This window comes from Athene noctua, chromosome 3 (assembly GCF_965140245.1).
Source record: "Athene noctua chromosome 3, bAthNoc1.hap1.1, whole genome shotgun sequence".
Taxonomy (NCBI): Eukaryota; Metazoa; Chordata; class Aves; order Strigiformes; family Strigidae; genus Athene; species Athene noctua.
In genome coordinates, this window is record NC_134039.1 from 71,498,330 (window position 1) to 71,513,705 (window position 15,376).

The following is a 15,376-nucleotide window of genomic DNA, read 5'->3' on the forward strand; positions in this document are numbered from 1 at the left end:
TACAAACACAAGAAGGGTTTTACTTTGAGAAGTGAGATGAGGTGTTGCATAACACAGCACCATGACTCCCAACAGTGGCTGCTGCACTACCGCCTTAACAGTACCACTACCACTACCAGCTGGGAATTGTTGCCACAGAGAGGCCTGGAAAATTTTGTTGACATTTTGGACATTTTGAAATTAGGGGAACTACATATGGTAAAACCCCCGAATTTCATAAATTTTTGTATAGATTTATGTCTTTTCTGTGAAGCAAAAATTCTGTGCTCCAAAGGACAAAAAAGGAACATGGCAGAGTGATCTCACAAAAATTTTCTTTCACTATGATTTCTCTTAAAATTTTAACACAGCATGAATCAAATGGATCAGTTCTATTTATTTTTAATCAGCAATGAAAATCTGCATAATACTAGCACATGGTCTTTGACGCTGCTCAAAGGCACAAGTTAATCACATTAGACTGAATAAACAAAACAACTGTAAATAACTTGCTCAATGTTTAGCATCAGGTAGCCTTTTATATGTGATAGCTGTACTGACAATAAGAGAACTCTGTGAAGTACCTGTTGCGATGCTTACCTGGCTACATGATTAATTACAGGAGCAAAGTTTGTTGGTCCATAAAGCTGTACAGATTTTAGACTCCTGTAATATGCCTCCATTACACCATCAATTCCATGGCAGTATGGATTTTGAGGGTTTCCATTCTAATGAAAATAAGAGAGAATTAATCACTAAAAGTAATTATGAAGCAAAAATGATACAGCTTAGAGAACACCACCCAGTGTACATTTTTAAATGGCAAAGACCTAAGCATTCTAGGATCTATTCAGAGAGTTTACTACAAATGCCCAATATAAATGCCACAACTGGTTGTGAGTGTTAACTGCCTAGGGAAGGAGGTTCTGGCAGCCTCATGTTATATGCAGTCTGAATCACTGGAACTGGTTCCTAGACATAAATACTATCTTAAGTGGAATTAAAGAGTCTTTCTTACATACAACAGTAACAGACATTTCCCTGTGTGAATTTAAGGTATGAATTACAGGGAAGATGTAAAAATGGAACCATGTTTAGGACCACAGTTCTGCCTCTGTGATTTCTTATTTTCAAAATGTGAAAAAATAAAAGAAATGGTAGCCAGATCCTGATGCTCATACACTATGTGAGTATAAGGTAAACTATATACTCTTCATTGTTTTGGTTAAGTGTCTCTGCATTGGAAAACTGATTTTTGACCTGGTGTAATGAAGATGAAGAAAGGAACTTGTTCTTTGGGAATCCAATGAAATGGCTGGGACTGTAAATTCTTTGGGTAGGCATTTTACTACCTATCTCCATAATGACTCTATAACAAGGATACCTACTTACAGATGACAATACTAACATATAAACTAAATCCCAGATAGATGACCGTGTCAGGCCAAACAAATGATCCATGTAAGGCTTCAAAACCTTCCAAATCATATTACTGTCCTTCACATCCCAACATCTCATTGGCTTAATCTGTCAGTATCTCATTCTGAGGTAGAGTCTCCCTGAGAATCTAGAAAAGCAAAGGGGATTTTTCATGAACTGGCCTAGAATTCTAGAAGAGAGTGCTGAAAAAACTGCTTAGCATTAAATGGGAGACATCTATATATGTTTATACATGGAGAAAGCAAAGACGACTGTTTTTTCCTCTGTAAAAGCACCACAATGCCTCATGAATTAACTGAATTAATTTTATAAACAACTTTCAAATCTGAAAGTTGCCAAGAATAAGTTTGCTGGTTCAATAGCCTTAAAATTGTATGTACCAATATATTTGAACTTGCTACATGAAAGTCCAAAGAGAGTCTGTGATCCAAATTAATATCAGCAATTGCACCTGTTTTGAATTTCTAGTCAAAATGTGGCACTATATTCTAGCACAGGCTGACAGAAGAAATACACATCTACAATCACAGTCTGCTGCCATGTCTTTACTGCTGTCTAATTAAAACTCACCTGATATACCAACACTTGCTCTATTTCTGACAAATTTATCCTACTCAGAGAAGAACAAAAAACTCAAAATAAGCAAGTAGATAAACATCCACATAATCACAACCATCAGTTATAACACATCAACCTTTCTGGAAAATCCTATTAGATTTTAGGTTTCTAATTTAACTGGCATATGGACCAGACTCAGATTTGGTTTTGTCACCTCAGCTTATAGTCCATTCAGTTATCTCTATGTCTCTAAACTAGAAGCCTGTAAAAGATAAAGAGATCTCAGAAAATGAGAGAGAACAATAACAACAGTAATAATGAATTATCTTGGATCATGATTCACTTGCCTCTTAAAATAGATCAGCTTCAATCTGAAGTCTTTCAAGCATCTGTTTTTCATGCTGCTACAGCCAAGGTTAAAGACGATTACTTTATTACTTTTTTTGGCCTACAGGGACTTCTTGACTCTGGAATTCTCTAACTTGACCAATGAAAAAATTTGAAACAGTCTTTTTGACAGAAGAATTAGCACATACTCTGTTCTTTACTTGTCCAGTAATTGCTTAAGCCTGCAAATTTAACTCCCACACTTTTGTTGTAGTAAAAAAATTAAAACAATATATAAATATTTATTTACTTACCAGTGCAAATTCATGTGATACTCTTCCATCTGGAGGCAGTCTAGCTCCAAAACCTAGAGCTGGGAACATTTTATCACTATCATAGTCCTGAATTATTTCACCTACTGCTTTCAGTGCCATGCCATAAGCATTCAGCTGATAGGGATTCATGTAGTGCAGTGAAGTAGGTTGTGAAGGGTTTCCTGTTGAAGCAAGGATCAGATTTACTTTAAAACTGAATCACTTCAAAATTTTCTCTCTTAAAAATGATAGAAATCTAAGAAAGCAGAATTTTAAAAGAAAAGATCATGAAAAGAAAATGAACTTATTTCCTATATACATAACCATGGTTGTTGTATCTGGTAAAAATGCAATGTTCTGGATACATTTTTAGTAGTTCAACAGTAGTAGCTGTAAACTTTTCCAGCATTGAAAGGGTAGCAAGAAACTGTGATGAGACTTGTAAATTTGTGTGATTTTATAATATGATATACATTTTTAAGATGAAATTTACAAAAGCATCTTGACATTCTGAAAGCAGCTTTGGAGGAGGATCAAAACTTATCTCTGCTTTGCCCCACTTCAGCCTCACTCCACCTGAAACTCCTTTCTTTTGCCCCTCTCAGTGGGGTCTTCTAAGTTAGCCAGTTTTCTCCCAGCAATAACAAAGAAACAAACAAACAACTAAATAATCAGAAAGTATACAAATATTTGCAAATTGCTCCTACTTATTTAATTTTATATGTAGCTTTTCCAATTTTTCTCTGTTCTGTATTCCCTGCTTTTCTGGACAGGAATAGGCCTCTAAGCTGTTGCTCAGAAATCCCAAATCCTGGTGGTGCCAGGCATACAGATAATCAATAATACAATGAAGTTAAGCAGAATACTGATATACATACACACACATGTACACTTAAAGATGAACACAGCACATACATACAAAAGATGTTTATTTTTATTCTTACCATTTGAGGCTGTGAAATCAATAGCTACTGTGAAATTGATTTGGGTTCTGTAGAAAAAACAAATACAAACACTATTAATAGTTTTATTGTTATGTGGAGAAATAAACAAGAGATGTTTGTGGACAAACTGCAGGACACTGACGTTCTAATATAGCAAATAAACACTGAAAATATTCTTTTATTATGTTCCAGCCAAGAGCTACACAACACTATTTTATTAACACACTGAAAAGTTACTTTACTCCATCCTTCCTTTTTTCATTCTTTATGAAAAATCCTAAATCATTAATAAGGTTATTAACATCCATAAACATTATCAATTAATTTTCAACAATAACACTGATCTTTCCCTTGGACATAGTTTAGCCCTAGTCATGGAAGACTTTAACAAGGGAAGTGGGCTTTTACTCATCTGCTCCTTTTCTTAACACTAAAACTGTGTTTTCAATCAGAACATGTTTAAAATCATGCTATGCATAAAATCTTTGGACAAGATATCATAGTTTTTGACAGTGGATTTCTCTCATGTGAACATAGTCAATACTTTGAGTGAGCATAGCAAGGTAATTCTTGGAAGACAAAAGTAAAATCTGGAGGCAGGAATATAAAGATTTGTTTTTGCAGCAGTAGCTAAACAAAGCCATTATTGTGCATGGATCAGTTGTCAACATAAACTTACGGTCAGAAAAATGAATCATTAATAGACTTTTACAGAGTGACAATCCAATTAAATGTAGTTCTGTTCTACAACTTCCTTCAGGACAAAATACTGTCATTTTGGAGATAATTTCTTAGCTAGTAAGGCTCTACCAGGAAAAAGAGTTCATATGAATCTGAAAATTTACTTTTTGCTCAGATTGAGTCTTTTATATCTTCCTTCAAATTTCTGCCTCTCAATGTGTGCTATTATGAACTTAATGATGAAATCAGCAAAGATTAAAGCTCTTTGAAAGTTACTGAACAGATTTAACTCATGCACTTTTGGATTAAACATCAACAGTCTGACATCTGGCCTTGCAGTAGTAGTTCTACTGCTCAAATAGCCTGACACACCCAGAAAAAAATACTATTTATTTCATGAAAATCTAGGTATGAAAAAAAATTCACATGCAATCATTTGATTATACTGATTAAGGCTAACACAAACTAAGCCAGGTTACAGGTGGAGTCTGTCTCCAGAAAGTGGTAAAAATTGGCCTACCAATGCCCACAGTATCAAGAGTAGCCTGAATAAGTCTAAAAACACTATGGCCTCAATGAGGACTTCAACAAAGTAAAAACAGTGAAAGCTGCTGCAATCCCTGGAAAGTTCAGAGACCTAGCTTTATAAGAAAAATTTTCTGCCACTACTTCTGCATTCTGCTTTATGCAGTTTCACAAAAAAATTTTTAATGGCATGACAAGTCAGATTTTGTTTGATCTGCACCCAAATATCAGGCCGTGTGGCTTCTTAACCACAGTGTTCTTCTGCACCCTCTGTTAGTTGTAAGAATAAAGATCATAAGAAATGCATGTTAACTATTCTTCTACCACCATCGCTATAGTGTGCAGAAAAGTTGTCTTTCTCAGATAAGAACAGGTTAGGAAAAACAACAACTAAAGTCATACATTACCATTCCTAGATTTATTCTTAAGAGTCCTTATTGGCACTGCTAAGCAAAACTGCTTTGGGACTATAATCTGCCTGACCTTAAATTTTAAGGGCATTGGTGTGATGTAACATTTGAAGAGTAAAACAAGACTCCTCCAAGCATTACATATCAGGTACATCAAGTACAGAAAAACCTTCAGAGTCCTGATGAATGTGTCACTGAGAAAAAAAAAAAACAACAACAAACTCAAACAACTTTTCCTCTGCATAAGAATAGCAACACTTATTTGTAAACTCATTTTCTGGACCAGCTATTCTGATCCAATTGGTAAGAAGAAACAGAGTTTCATGGATTCTGAATTCAAGACAAAACCAAGAGAAAGCACAGTAAAGGAAGATCAGAAAGGAAAACGGCTAACAAAACTAAAAGAAAAATTATTAAAACCACATGTAATGGCAAAAAGAACAAAGTCAGTGTTCATGTAATTACAGGTAATGACTGACAGGGTCAGTTTCTGGAGTATTCCTCCAAGTGCTGTGTCTGTATTAAATGTATACTGCTCCAGATAACAGAAACCTATCTTGTAAGCTAGAAAAACTCCCCCTCTCATTTACAATGTCTGCACTACGATTTTTGTCCAAGTAGAAAAGTATGCACATTACAGTATCTGCCAATTTGACAACTATAAAAATCATGATATAAAATAAGATCAAGACAGATGTCTACTTCTCTAGAATTTGTTTCCATCTGTATGTACATTTCGATGATACCGCTATCGAAAAACATGAGAGAACTTGATTTCAACAATTTATAGATGACTGTACACAGATTAGACTTCAGTTTCCTGAATATAGGTTCCTAATGTTATTTTAGATCCCCCAGGCTACTTATTACACCATGGACATTTTGGGAAGTCTAAAATGGTATTAAATGCCTATACAGTTCAGGAAACTGGATCCCACTCATAATGCAACTGTCACTTTGTATTACGGACTCATGACAACAGAGAATGTCATTCATGTCTTACAGAGAACAAAGAAAGCTAGAACAAACTCTGTTAGGGCAAACCTGCACTGTGATTGCCCTATGTTTTCAATGGCCATTTTGTTTCATATATCATACGACGTATGTATGGAGACAAGGAGGCTCAGGGGAGACTTTCTCTCTCTCTACAACTACCTGAAAGGAGGTTGTAGCAAGGTGGGTGTCAGTCTCTTCTCCCACGTAACAGCGATAGGATGAGAGGAAATAGCCTCAAGTTGTGCCAGGGGTGGTTTAGATTGGATATTAGGAAAAATTTCTTCACTAAAAGTGTTGTGAAGCATTGGAACAGGTTGCTCAGGGAAGTGGTTGAGTCCCCATGCCTGGAGGTGTTTAAGAGTCGGGTCACCATAGAGGTGAGGGATCTGGTGTAGTTGGGAACTGTCAGTGTTAGGTTAATGGTTGGACTAGATCATCTTCAAGGTCTTTTCCAGCCTAGATGATTCTGTGATTCTGTGAAAAGCCAGATTCTGTCAGAAACACTGACACCTGTCTAGGCAGACTGAACTGCTGACTGTCCTGTCCAAAGGAGAACTCAGGTAGAATATCTAAGCACAGCAATGTGCCTTACGGATTCAGAGCTGGATCGATCACTACTTCGCTGCCAGAATTTCATTGGCATAGAAAGACATGATCTCTTTGATACCTGGACAGGTGATTTTACCTTATGCTACAACAAGAAATGAAGAAAGTATCTTAAGAGTAACAGTAATCTTCACCTCACTACTACAGAGCAGCCATTTTCTTTGTTTCTTTGGGAGAGCAAGGTGAAACCCATTGCATTTTAATAACAGCTCTATCAGCACTGATATACATAAATGAACAAACTAAACACGAATCTAGCTTTTGACTAGGCTTGATAACATTTGTAATGATTAGGGTTTTTTAAACGGTACATTGGAAAGAAACATGAATTTCCTCCTCTGGCTTTGGAGTGACAACCAGCTGGTCTGTCAGCAGGGGGGAGCTGTTGAAGGCTTGAGGACCACTTACTGTGCAGAACTCTGAAATGAGCTAATGGAGTAACTAACAGTACCAAGAGGCTGTACCCTCTCCATGGCATTAAGTCTCCAGTGACAGTTATTTTACAATTTCCCCTTTGCAGATGCTTGTTCGGCCAAATGCTGTATCAACATAAAGAAGATTTTTCTGATAAAGGCTCTACAAGATCTTCCTCTTATATAGTCTTATTACCCCTTTTTATTCTCCAAGAACACAAGAACTATATGGTAAAGCCTCCATAATACCTAGCTGTGGCAGCCCTTGCTTCGAAATGTATCTTGTATCTCACACCAGGTCTCCTCCAAACATAAAATACGCATGCCATTACATTACATGGTGTACTGGTTGGATGAAAATAGCTGTCATGAAAGGAGTTCTAAATTTCCATTTTGACCATCAATGATTCAATACAGTTCCCAATGCCCTTAGAATCCAAACAACGTGTGGGGGTTAATTTCCAAAATCCTGGATGAAGTGAAGGCTTTTAACATGATGGGAGTAAAGCATTTCCTCTTATCTTCCTGGGACAGAAGAGATGACTTAATATTTTTGAGTTACAAAAGGATTCAGCTCCTGAATTTTATGGATTTATAAATACCTAGAATAACATTAGAATAAGGACTGAGCTAACAAGTCAAACAGGTTAGAAACTTCTGCACAGAAATATCCTCCCTGTTCACTAAGTCTTGCAGCTTTTTGGCTCCTGGTCTCTCTTCCAGACAAAACCAGATCAGATTATAAACTAATTGTTTGACAGTCACTGCTGTAAACCAGGATAATTTCTATTGCATACCTCTTCAAGGCCATATCCCTTACATTCCTGAGTTTATTCATATATTTGGAGGTGTTTTGATAGGAATATATTATAAATTGGCAAGTGGCAGGAGATATCTGATTCTGAAATATAGATTATTTTTTAGCACAATGTACTTATTTTAAATGTAGGAAGGTCAGCGTAGCAAAATACGTGATTAAATATCAAGACGTATGGAGAAGCCAGCTACTAAAATGGCAGCACTTGATGTAATATTCAGATGCAAAAGAGACATCCAACTCTTTACTGCCATACTGCTAAAAAATTACGTATTATGTAGTAAAATAATTAAAATTTACAGACAAACTTCTATTTCATTCTTCAAAGCTCTTTAAGAAGACAAGTCATACTCATGATACTTATAAGGGAATATGCCAGTTAAACAGGTGCAGACTCAAAACATAAACAAAATCAATACTGTAATCCCAATTTGTCGCAGTTAGAGCTGTCAAGATTTCCATTAAATTGGTATTAGTTCTAGACACCTCAAATCAATTACAATGAAAGTTCTGACATTTATGGAAGAGACAATATTGTGCCTATTGCAGAATCACTGTTTTCTTCGCCTTGCCCAACTAAATGGAAGAAAAGCAGGGAACCAAAAAAAAAAATATTTTGGAGGACATACTTGATGGGAAAACAGACTGATTAATGAAAAAATCCTATGTTCCCCCTTCCTTCAAAATCTGTCAGCTGGACTGCAACTGTTACATAGTTTTAAATGAGATGAAAAAAGGAAGAGAGAAGCCAAGAAAATTACTCTGATTCTTAGCCTCCCGGTCATGTTTACAGAACCATATAGGCTGCAAAAAGAAAAGTAGTTCTACAGTTTTCACTGGCATGTACATAGAAATAACTCTATGAATCACTAAACAAGACTCTACATAAAATAATTCAATGATAAATATTACTGCTTATACTTTAAAGCACAGAGCATTCTACTGAATTATACTCTTTATATAAAAGAGAGGGAAAAGCTTAAGCGGTAATTATTAATATCACAAGTTTCTTTGAGTTGCAGTTACAGAGATATATACAAAATTTCTACAAGAAAAACAAAGTATTATTTGTATTCAAAATTTCTATTATTTGTCTACAAAATGTAGATAATTAGGTTTATTAACTTGCATTGTAACCTATCAGTGAGAAATGCAATAAACCACCTTAAAAAGATTACATATGCACCACTATATTCTTTCATTTCCATATTTAGGCATAAAACTTAATTCCTTAGTTCCTTATATACACTCTTGCACAGACAAATTTTGAATGAACAGGGAATAAGATGATTGTGGCATATATGTACAACACACTTCAAAGAACAGACTAAATAAAACTGTTTTTTCATGTATTCATGTATACATATACTTTGTTCAATACACACTTTTGGCAAACGTGAATGGATGGCCATTTTCTACTTCTGTTAAAGTCCACAACAGGAATGTTTCTGAGAAAGGCAACCACAGTCCTAATAAAAGTAACCTGTTTCTCTCAAACTCTAGGATTCTTTTCTAAAAACAGAACACTTACACAAATCAGAAGGGCTCCACAACAGATTGACCATAATTGTTCATTCAGAAATCACATCCAGAAATTAATCCAGAAATCATAAGTGTCTGTTACAGTGATTCAAAGCAGGCGCACAAAGAAGCCATACAGATCATTGGAAATTACTCAGAAACATAAAAATAACTGGTTTCCTAACCATGGCAATCTAGGTGTCTCAGGAACACCTTGTCAAGCAAATGTGCTGATAGAATTCTTTATAGCATATAGAGTCAACAAATTCTTCATATTTTAAAGATGCAGTAGTACCCTGTACAGCATACCTGACCTATATCAGGAAGTTTTACCTTTGCTAAACTGTAACAGATTCTAAAGTAGTCAAGAACTGAATTAAATACTCTCTGAGGAGAAACTGTAGGATCCAAAGAGTGCAGAGACAAGTATTCCCACAGTGGTGTTTCCAGGTAACTGAACTGGAGGTAAGGACAGCTGTTCTAGAAGAGCTTGATAGTTTGCAGTCCAGAAGCATCCTGGAACAAAGTGTAGGAGTCCCAAGTGTACTAAAAAGCCTTTTAATATCCCTAAATGGACTGATCTCAGCCCTCCATCACACGTCCCCCCACTGGCTCAGGAGCTCCATTTCAGCTCAGCCTTCAGTCCCTGCCTGAGCTAAGTCAGAGGAGTACACGTCTCCAGCCCAGCTAAGCCCATGTCTTGCCATGGGCTCCATTAACCCAGATCCTGACTCATGACTGACTGACTTGCTTTGAACTCCCTGTCTTGTCTATCAAGCAGTCGCTGGACCTGATCCTGACCTGACTCTGTGGTTTGCTTTCCCAGCCTGACCTTGTTCTGTCTCATCACCACAAACTTCCCTTATGATTTGGACTCTTAATTGGGCCTGGCCACCATCTCTGGGCTTGCCCTGCTTGCCTTGCCCATGTACTGTGCAAGCAGGCCCTGGCTGGTGAGACCCTGCCCATGCTACCCAGCTCCGCTCCCAGCTCCCCAGCCATTCTGGGGAGGAATGGCTGCTTCCTGACACAGTCCCTTCCCTCCATTAATGTGTCCCACTACTTATGCACCTCAATGATGGGCCTACACAACTGTCTCTGAAGGTCACCCATAATCCATTGTGTATGCCATACAACACTGTAATATCGAACAATCAAATCTGAAATGTTGCAGAGGCTCTGTATCCTATCCGAATGAAAAAATACATTCAGCCACCAAAGAGCGAGCAAATGAGCAAGTCAAATCACAAATTTCTCCAAAGATATTGAATAAGAATTTTAAAGAGAATATGTCTACATCTATGTTAAAAACACTGATTAAGCATTCCCATTTTTACATACTATGCATAAAATATTCTTGTCAGGTTTAATCTTAATGAGCAAAAAGGCACGGTGTTTTGAGATACATAATAAACTGAATTCACCCTTAGCCAAAATATTTATTTTCTCGGATGGAGATCAAACAGTAGTGAATTTGGATTTTCTAACTTTAAAATTTAACTGTTTGGGAGAACTGAAACTTCAAAGAGGCTGTTAGTCCTTGAGAGAGAAAAAGATTACACTCCGCAGCAGCCCATGGGTGAGGGTCAACAGTTTGAAGTACTTCTTAACAATGATCCATTCCCTCTACAAGTTACCAGTTCAGTATGGAGTACAACCTCAGGTTGTGGTTTTCCAAAACCTTAAATGCAATGGCAGTCAAGATAGCTTACTGACCGTTTCTCTGTAGCTAACAATTATGACTGGGAGTGTCACTTTAACTTGATGAATTTAGTGATGAATGTGTTAGAAATAAACCTTAAGCACATTCTCATCTGTAGGATTACCACTGTTTGGAACAAAAGCAAAGCCCTACTGCTACTGACAAAACACAACACAGACTTCTTTTTTATTTCAGCTGAACCTTGGTTAAAGACTGGCACAAAAAAAGTAACTTGTTTCTTTACAGGTAATCAATGCTCTAAAATAATTGTGGAATGTATACTCAGACTGTATGCCTCAAAAATCCATGTTAAGTGCCTATGTATAACATTACTTCCATTTATCTTAGAGAAGAATTGTGTTCTGGTAGGGAGGTTAAGAGCCAGGAATTTCTGAGATTTTATCTCATTTCCAGGCATGTTCTAGGGTAAGCCATTTGATGCTTCTGTCTCTACCTCCCTTTTGGGAAAATGATGATAAATGAGAAACTGAACATGTTATAAATTTTACATAACTAGTATTGAAAAAATGCCTTTGAAGCAGAAAGACTCTAAATAAATGCCAATATTAAATACACCAAAGGTCAGTGTACTCAGAAGAAATAAACCAGCATTTTACTAATTTAACAGTATATAGATAATGCCCTTTAGGTTAATCCCATTTTCACTGGTTGATGAGAGGTCATTACTCAACCCTAGTGTTTAAGTACCAACACCTATTTCAACATTATAAGTAAAGTTCCATAACTTATGTCAATAACTATCTGCAGGTTTTATGTAATACAGCCTCTAAAATAAGGAAACAATACAGTTCTTTACACATACTACTTAGAGTCATCATATGCAAAGTACATACATAAATTATTAGTGAATTACAATGAGATTGTGAAAACAAGAAAGTTCTGTTGCCAATCACATACCCGCCTTTAATATAGTCAAGGAATGAAACTTCTGTTTCAATTAGGAAGGAAAGCAATGTTACCTGAAAGCAAATAAAAGAGAGTCAGACAAGAATTGTCATTTCCCAGATGAACAAGTAGAGACATAAGCACAATGTTTTTGGAGTTCTATCCTTAAGTTGTAATTTCCTACAGTATTAGGGAAAAAAGATTAAAAAAAATTTATGCAACCATTTCAATAGACAGTTCTTGAAAAAGCAAGAGACAGATTTGGAAGTCTACTACAATTGCTTTTTTTTAAAGCAAAATGTAAGGGATGAAAGACAGGGCAGATTACCACATGCATGTCTTCTGATCACTGTGAACTACATCTACACACAAATATTAGAGGTTAGATGATAATGTATCTATTCTATGAGTACTTCAATATTGTTTAAAGAACTCAGTTACAATTGTTTATGTCATTTCTTGTCTCACATTGAAAGTGGTATTGAGTATTGATGCAAGACAAGAATGCAGAAAACTAGTAAATTATACATATATATGAAATATATAAAAAATGTAAAGTAGAAAATATGAAAAATGCAAAGGTAAGAAACATCTTCATTCCCAGCTTTTATTCAGAAATGGTATAGGTTGAAAACACAGACAGTGGTCTAAAGGTGCTACTGGCATTTCCAGTACTCAAGTCACAGAACTATAAAATCAAGTAGAAAAGATCCAACATTTAAGATCATCATATACTGCACATTTATGAAGCAAAGAATTCAATCCAAATTATTTTTATTTTATTTATAAAGTTACATAAAAGTCTCTCACAACAAAAGGGCATCAGGGAGTCAGTGAAAACTGCTAAACTACTCAAAGCAAATTAATTGATAATGATACAAGGAAAAAGAAGGTGCTGGAAGTTTGTCACAAAATTCGATTTGCCTCCAACTGCAACAAAACATGAAAAATTAAAATGTTCCTATGTTGTAAAAGTGAACTCAGAATGAGATTACAGGCATTAATTCTGTCTTCTGTCCTACTACTTCCTTTGTCACAGGTTCTCTGTGATTCTTAGTGACTTACAAAGTTTAAAACCCTCAAATTACCCTTCTAGTTGATCACAGAAGACCATATCAGAGTTCTACCATACTATCAATAGCATACTCTTGCATATAAGACTGAAATTATTATGAATTTTCCCACTGGACACAGTAATTTTAATGGTTTGTCTGTCATTACAGCTAGTCATCTTGTTCCTAATTAGTTTAAGCAAATATTTTTAGTGGATCTCATTTTAAGATGTAAAAAATGGAAACAGACAACACTTTTCTGAAGTGTTTACTTCCATATAGACAGTGACTACCAACGTTGCAAGTTTTATGGAGTGAATTTTAAATTTCACTACTTTGATTTGTTGAAAACTAATCATGTATTCAGAAACAGTTCTGCCTAGTACACAATTTGTCTGTCTGAATTTCAGATGACCCCTTAATTAATAATGAATTGAGATGGTTACTGTATGTACATAGTCCTTAAAAGCAGCGGTGAGATAGCAGTCAGTGATCTATATCTACTTAAAGTTTTCCAGAAACAAACTTCCTATTAGTGAGAAAGATGTTCTTGATGCCTGGTTTTACAATTTAGAAATCTGTGGGATAAAGAGGTAAGGGTAAATGGGGGCAAAAAGACCTTGATAAAGAAAAGAAATTACAAAACCAACAGTAGAGAACACTGGCAGAATAGGAAAGATGAAAGAAAATTGGTAACAACTGTTTATTGGAAATTTCCATGTAATTTGAGACAAAGGATAACAATACACAGTTGATTTTGTCTGTCCAAACACGAGCAAAATACATTGTTTCAGATACAGACAGATAAGCATGGTGCTAAAATCTTTAAAACCAAAATCAACAGGAAAATTGAACATGTAAATGTACTTTTTTTTGCTCTTCTGTACCCTAAGCCAGATTTCAGAGCTACAGTTTTGAGTACACTTAGTTTTAGTATTGATTTAAAATAAACAGTTTTCGTAAGTTTCTGACTCACTAATTTAGTGTAACAGAACTTTATTTTAACATGCTAAATTGTAGTAAAAGGAATATGTTCACAAAGAATAAACTATCTAACGAATCAGTCTTCGTATGATAAATTTGCATGGACAAGCTGCTTCTGCCTGTTTTTTACAATTTAAAGCAGTAGCACAAAATAAGTGTTTGTTTTCCTACTGGTGCACAGACATCTACAAGAATGTTCGAATGATGAAACATTCCCTCAAGGCTACATTTCAGAGTAAAAGTAACCTTACTGACTTCAGTGGAACTGTTCATGTGGAAAAAAAAAACCCAAACCACATGCTGAATGTGTGTTCAAAAAACTTATCTTATGTCTGATTAGGTTTTCCAATATACAATTCTTCAACATTTATCTTCACTTTTCTGTAAATGATGTTTTGAACATCATGGATGCCAGAACACAGAAGCTGAGAAAGTGCTGAAGGGAATTACTTGCATTGTTAGCAAATGGTTCATAAAACAGAAAATGGAATATGAACAAAAGAACATTAAACTCTCATCCCAAACTATACTAACAGGTCTTTCAACATAAATTTACAAAAGCCTATTGGTAATAAAAAATGTTAACTCTTTTTGGTTTAGCCATGATAAGCATACTAGCTTTTACTGATGCTAGCTCAGCAGTTAAATTTAAAAGGAAAATTGACTTTTTAAAGTGCAGATGTGTTTCAGATAAAAATTAATAATTTCAAGTTTGAAATTTTGGTATAACTCATTTTGGAAGTCATTGGCAACTTAACAGCACATTTGGGACACAGCTTTTATCAGACTCTTCAAACTAAAAAAATCTGAAAACAAATGCTGTATAACAGTAAATAGTTTACTGTTGTAGCCTTCAGAGAAGGTTCTACTCTAATCCTGTTAAATTGCAAGTCAGCTACACTCTGTTTCAAGAGAAAAGCATCCAGTAACATAAAATATATTTACTTACTGTTCCAGAATTAACATACTTTTTCTTTTTTCCTTTTTTCTTTGGATTTATTACCTAGAAACACAGATACAAATATTAAAGCAGTATGATTTATGATTTAACATAAAGGTATGTGCAGAAATGTAAATGCATGTTTCAGTACAGAAAATAGGCTATTTTCAGTGGATTCTAAATTTATTCAGCATACCGTTTACTTATGCACCTCAACGCTGGGATATATGCATATTTGAAAACTGGTGAATTTATCTTCAC

At 35.5% G+C, this 15,376-nt stretch overlaps 1 protein-coding gene across 5 annotated transcripts in view; it reads right to left on the bottom strand.

Moving 5' to 3' along the window:
* The window catches only part of CPNE8 (copine 8), a 104,547-nt gene that overhangs the window by 17,095 nt on the left and 72,076 nt on the right, over positions 1 to 15,376 (bottom strand). For 4 of the 5 annotated variants that reach the window (XM_074903274.1, XM_074903275.1, XM_074903276.1 and 1 more), the window contains 5 exons: positions 15,125 to 15,178; positions 12,152 to 12,213; positions 3,563 to 3,609; positions 2,619 to 2,800; positions 580 to 707 (listed from right to left, as the gene is read on the bottom strand). In XM_074903274.1, the coding sequence (XP_074759375.1) occupies positions 580 to 707; positions 2,619 to 2,800; positions 3,563 to 3,609; positions 12,152 to 12,213; positions 15,125 to 15,178 (473 nt within the window). Of the gene's footprint in view, positions 1 to 579; positions 708 to 2,618; positions 2,801 to 3,562; positions 3,610 to 12,151; positions 12,214 to 14,211; positions 14,612 to 15,124; positions 15,179 to 15,376 lie in introns of those variants that run through there. The other variant, XM_074903278.1, reaches the window with a different exon arrangement.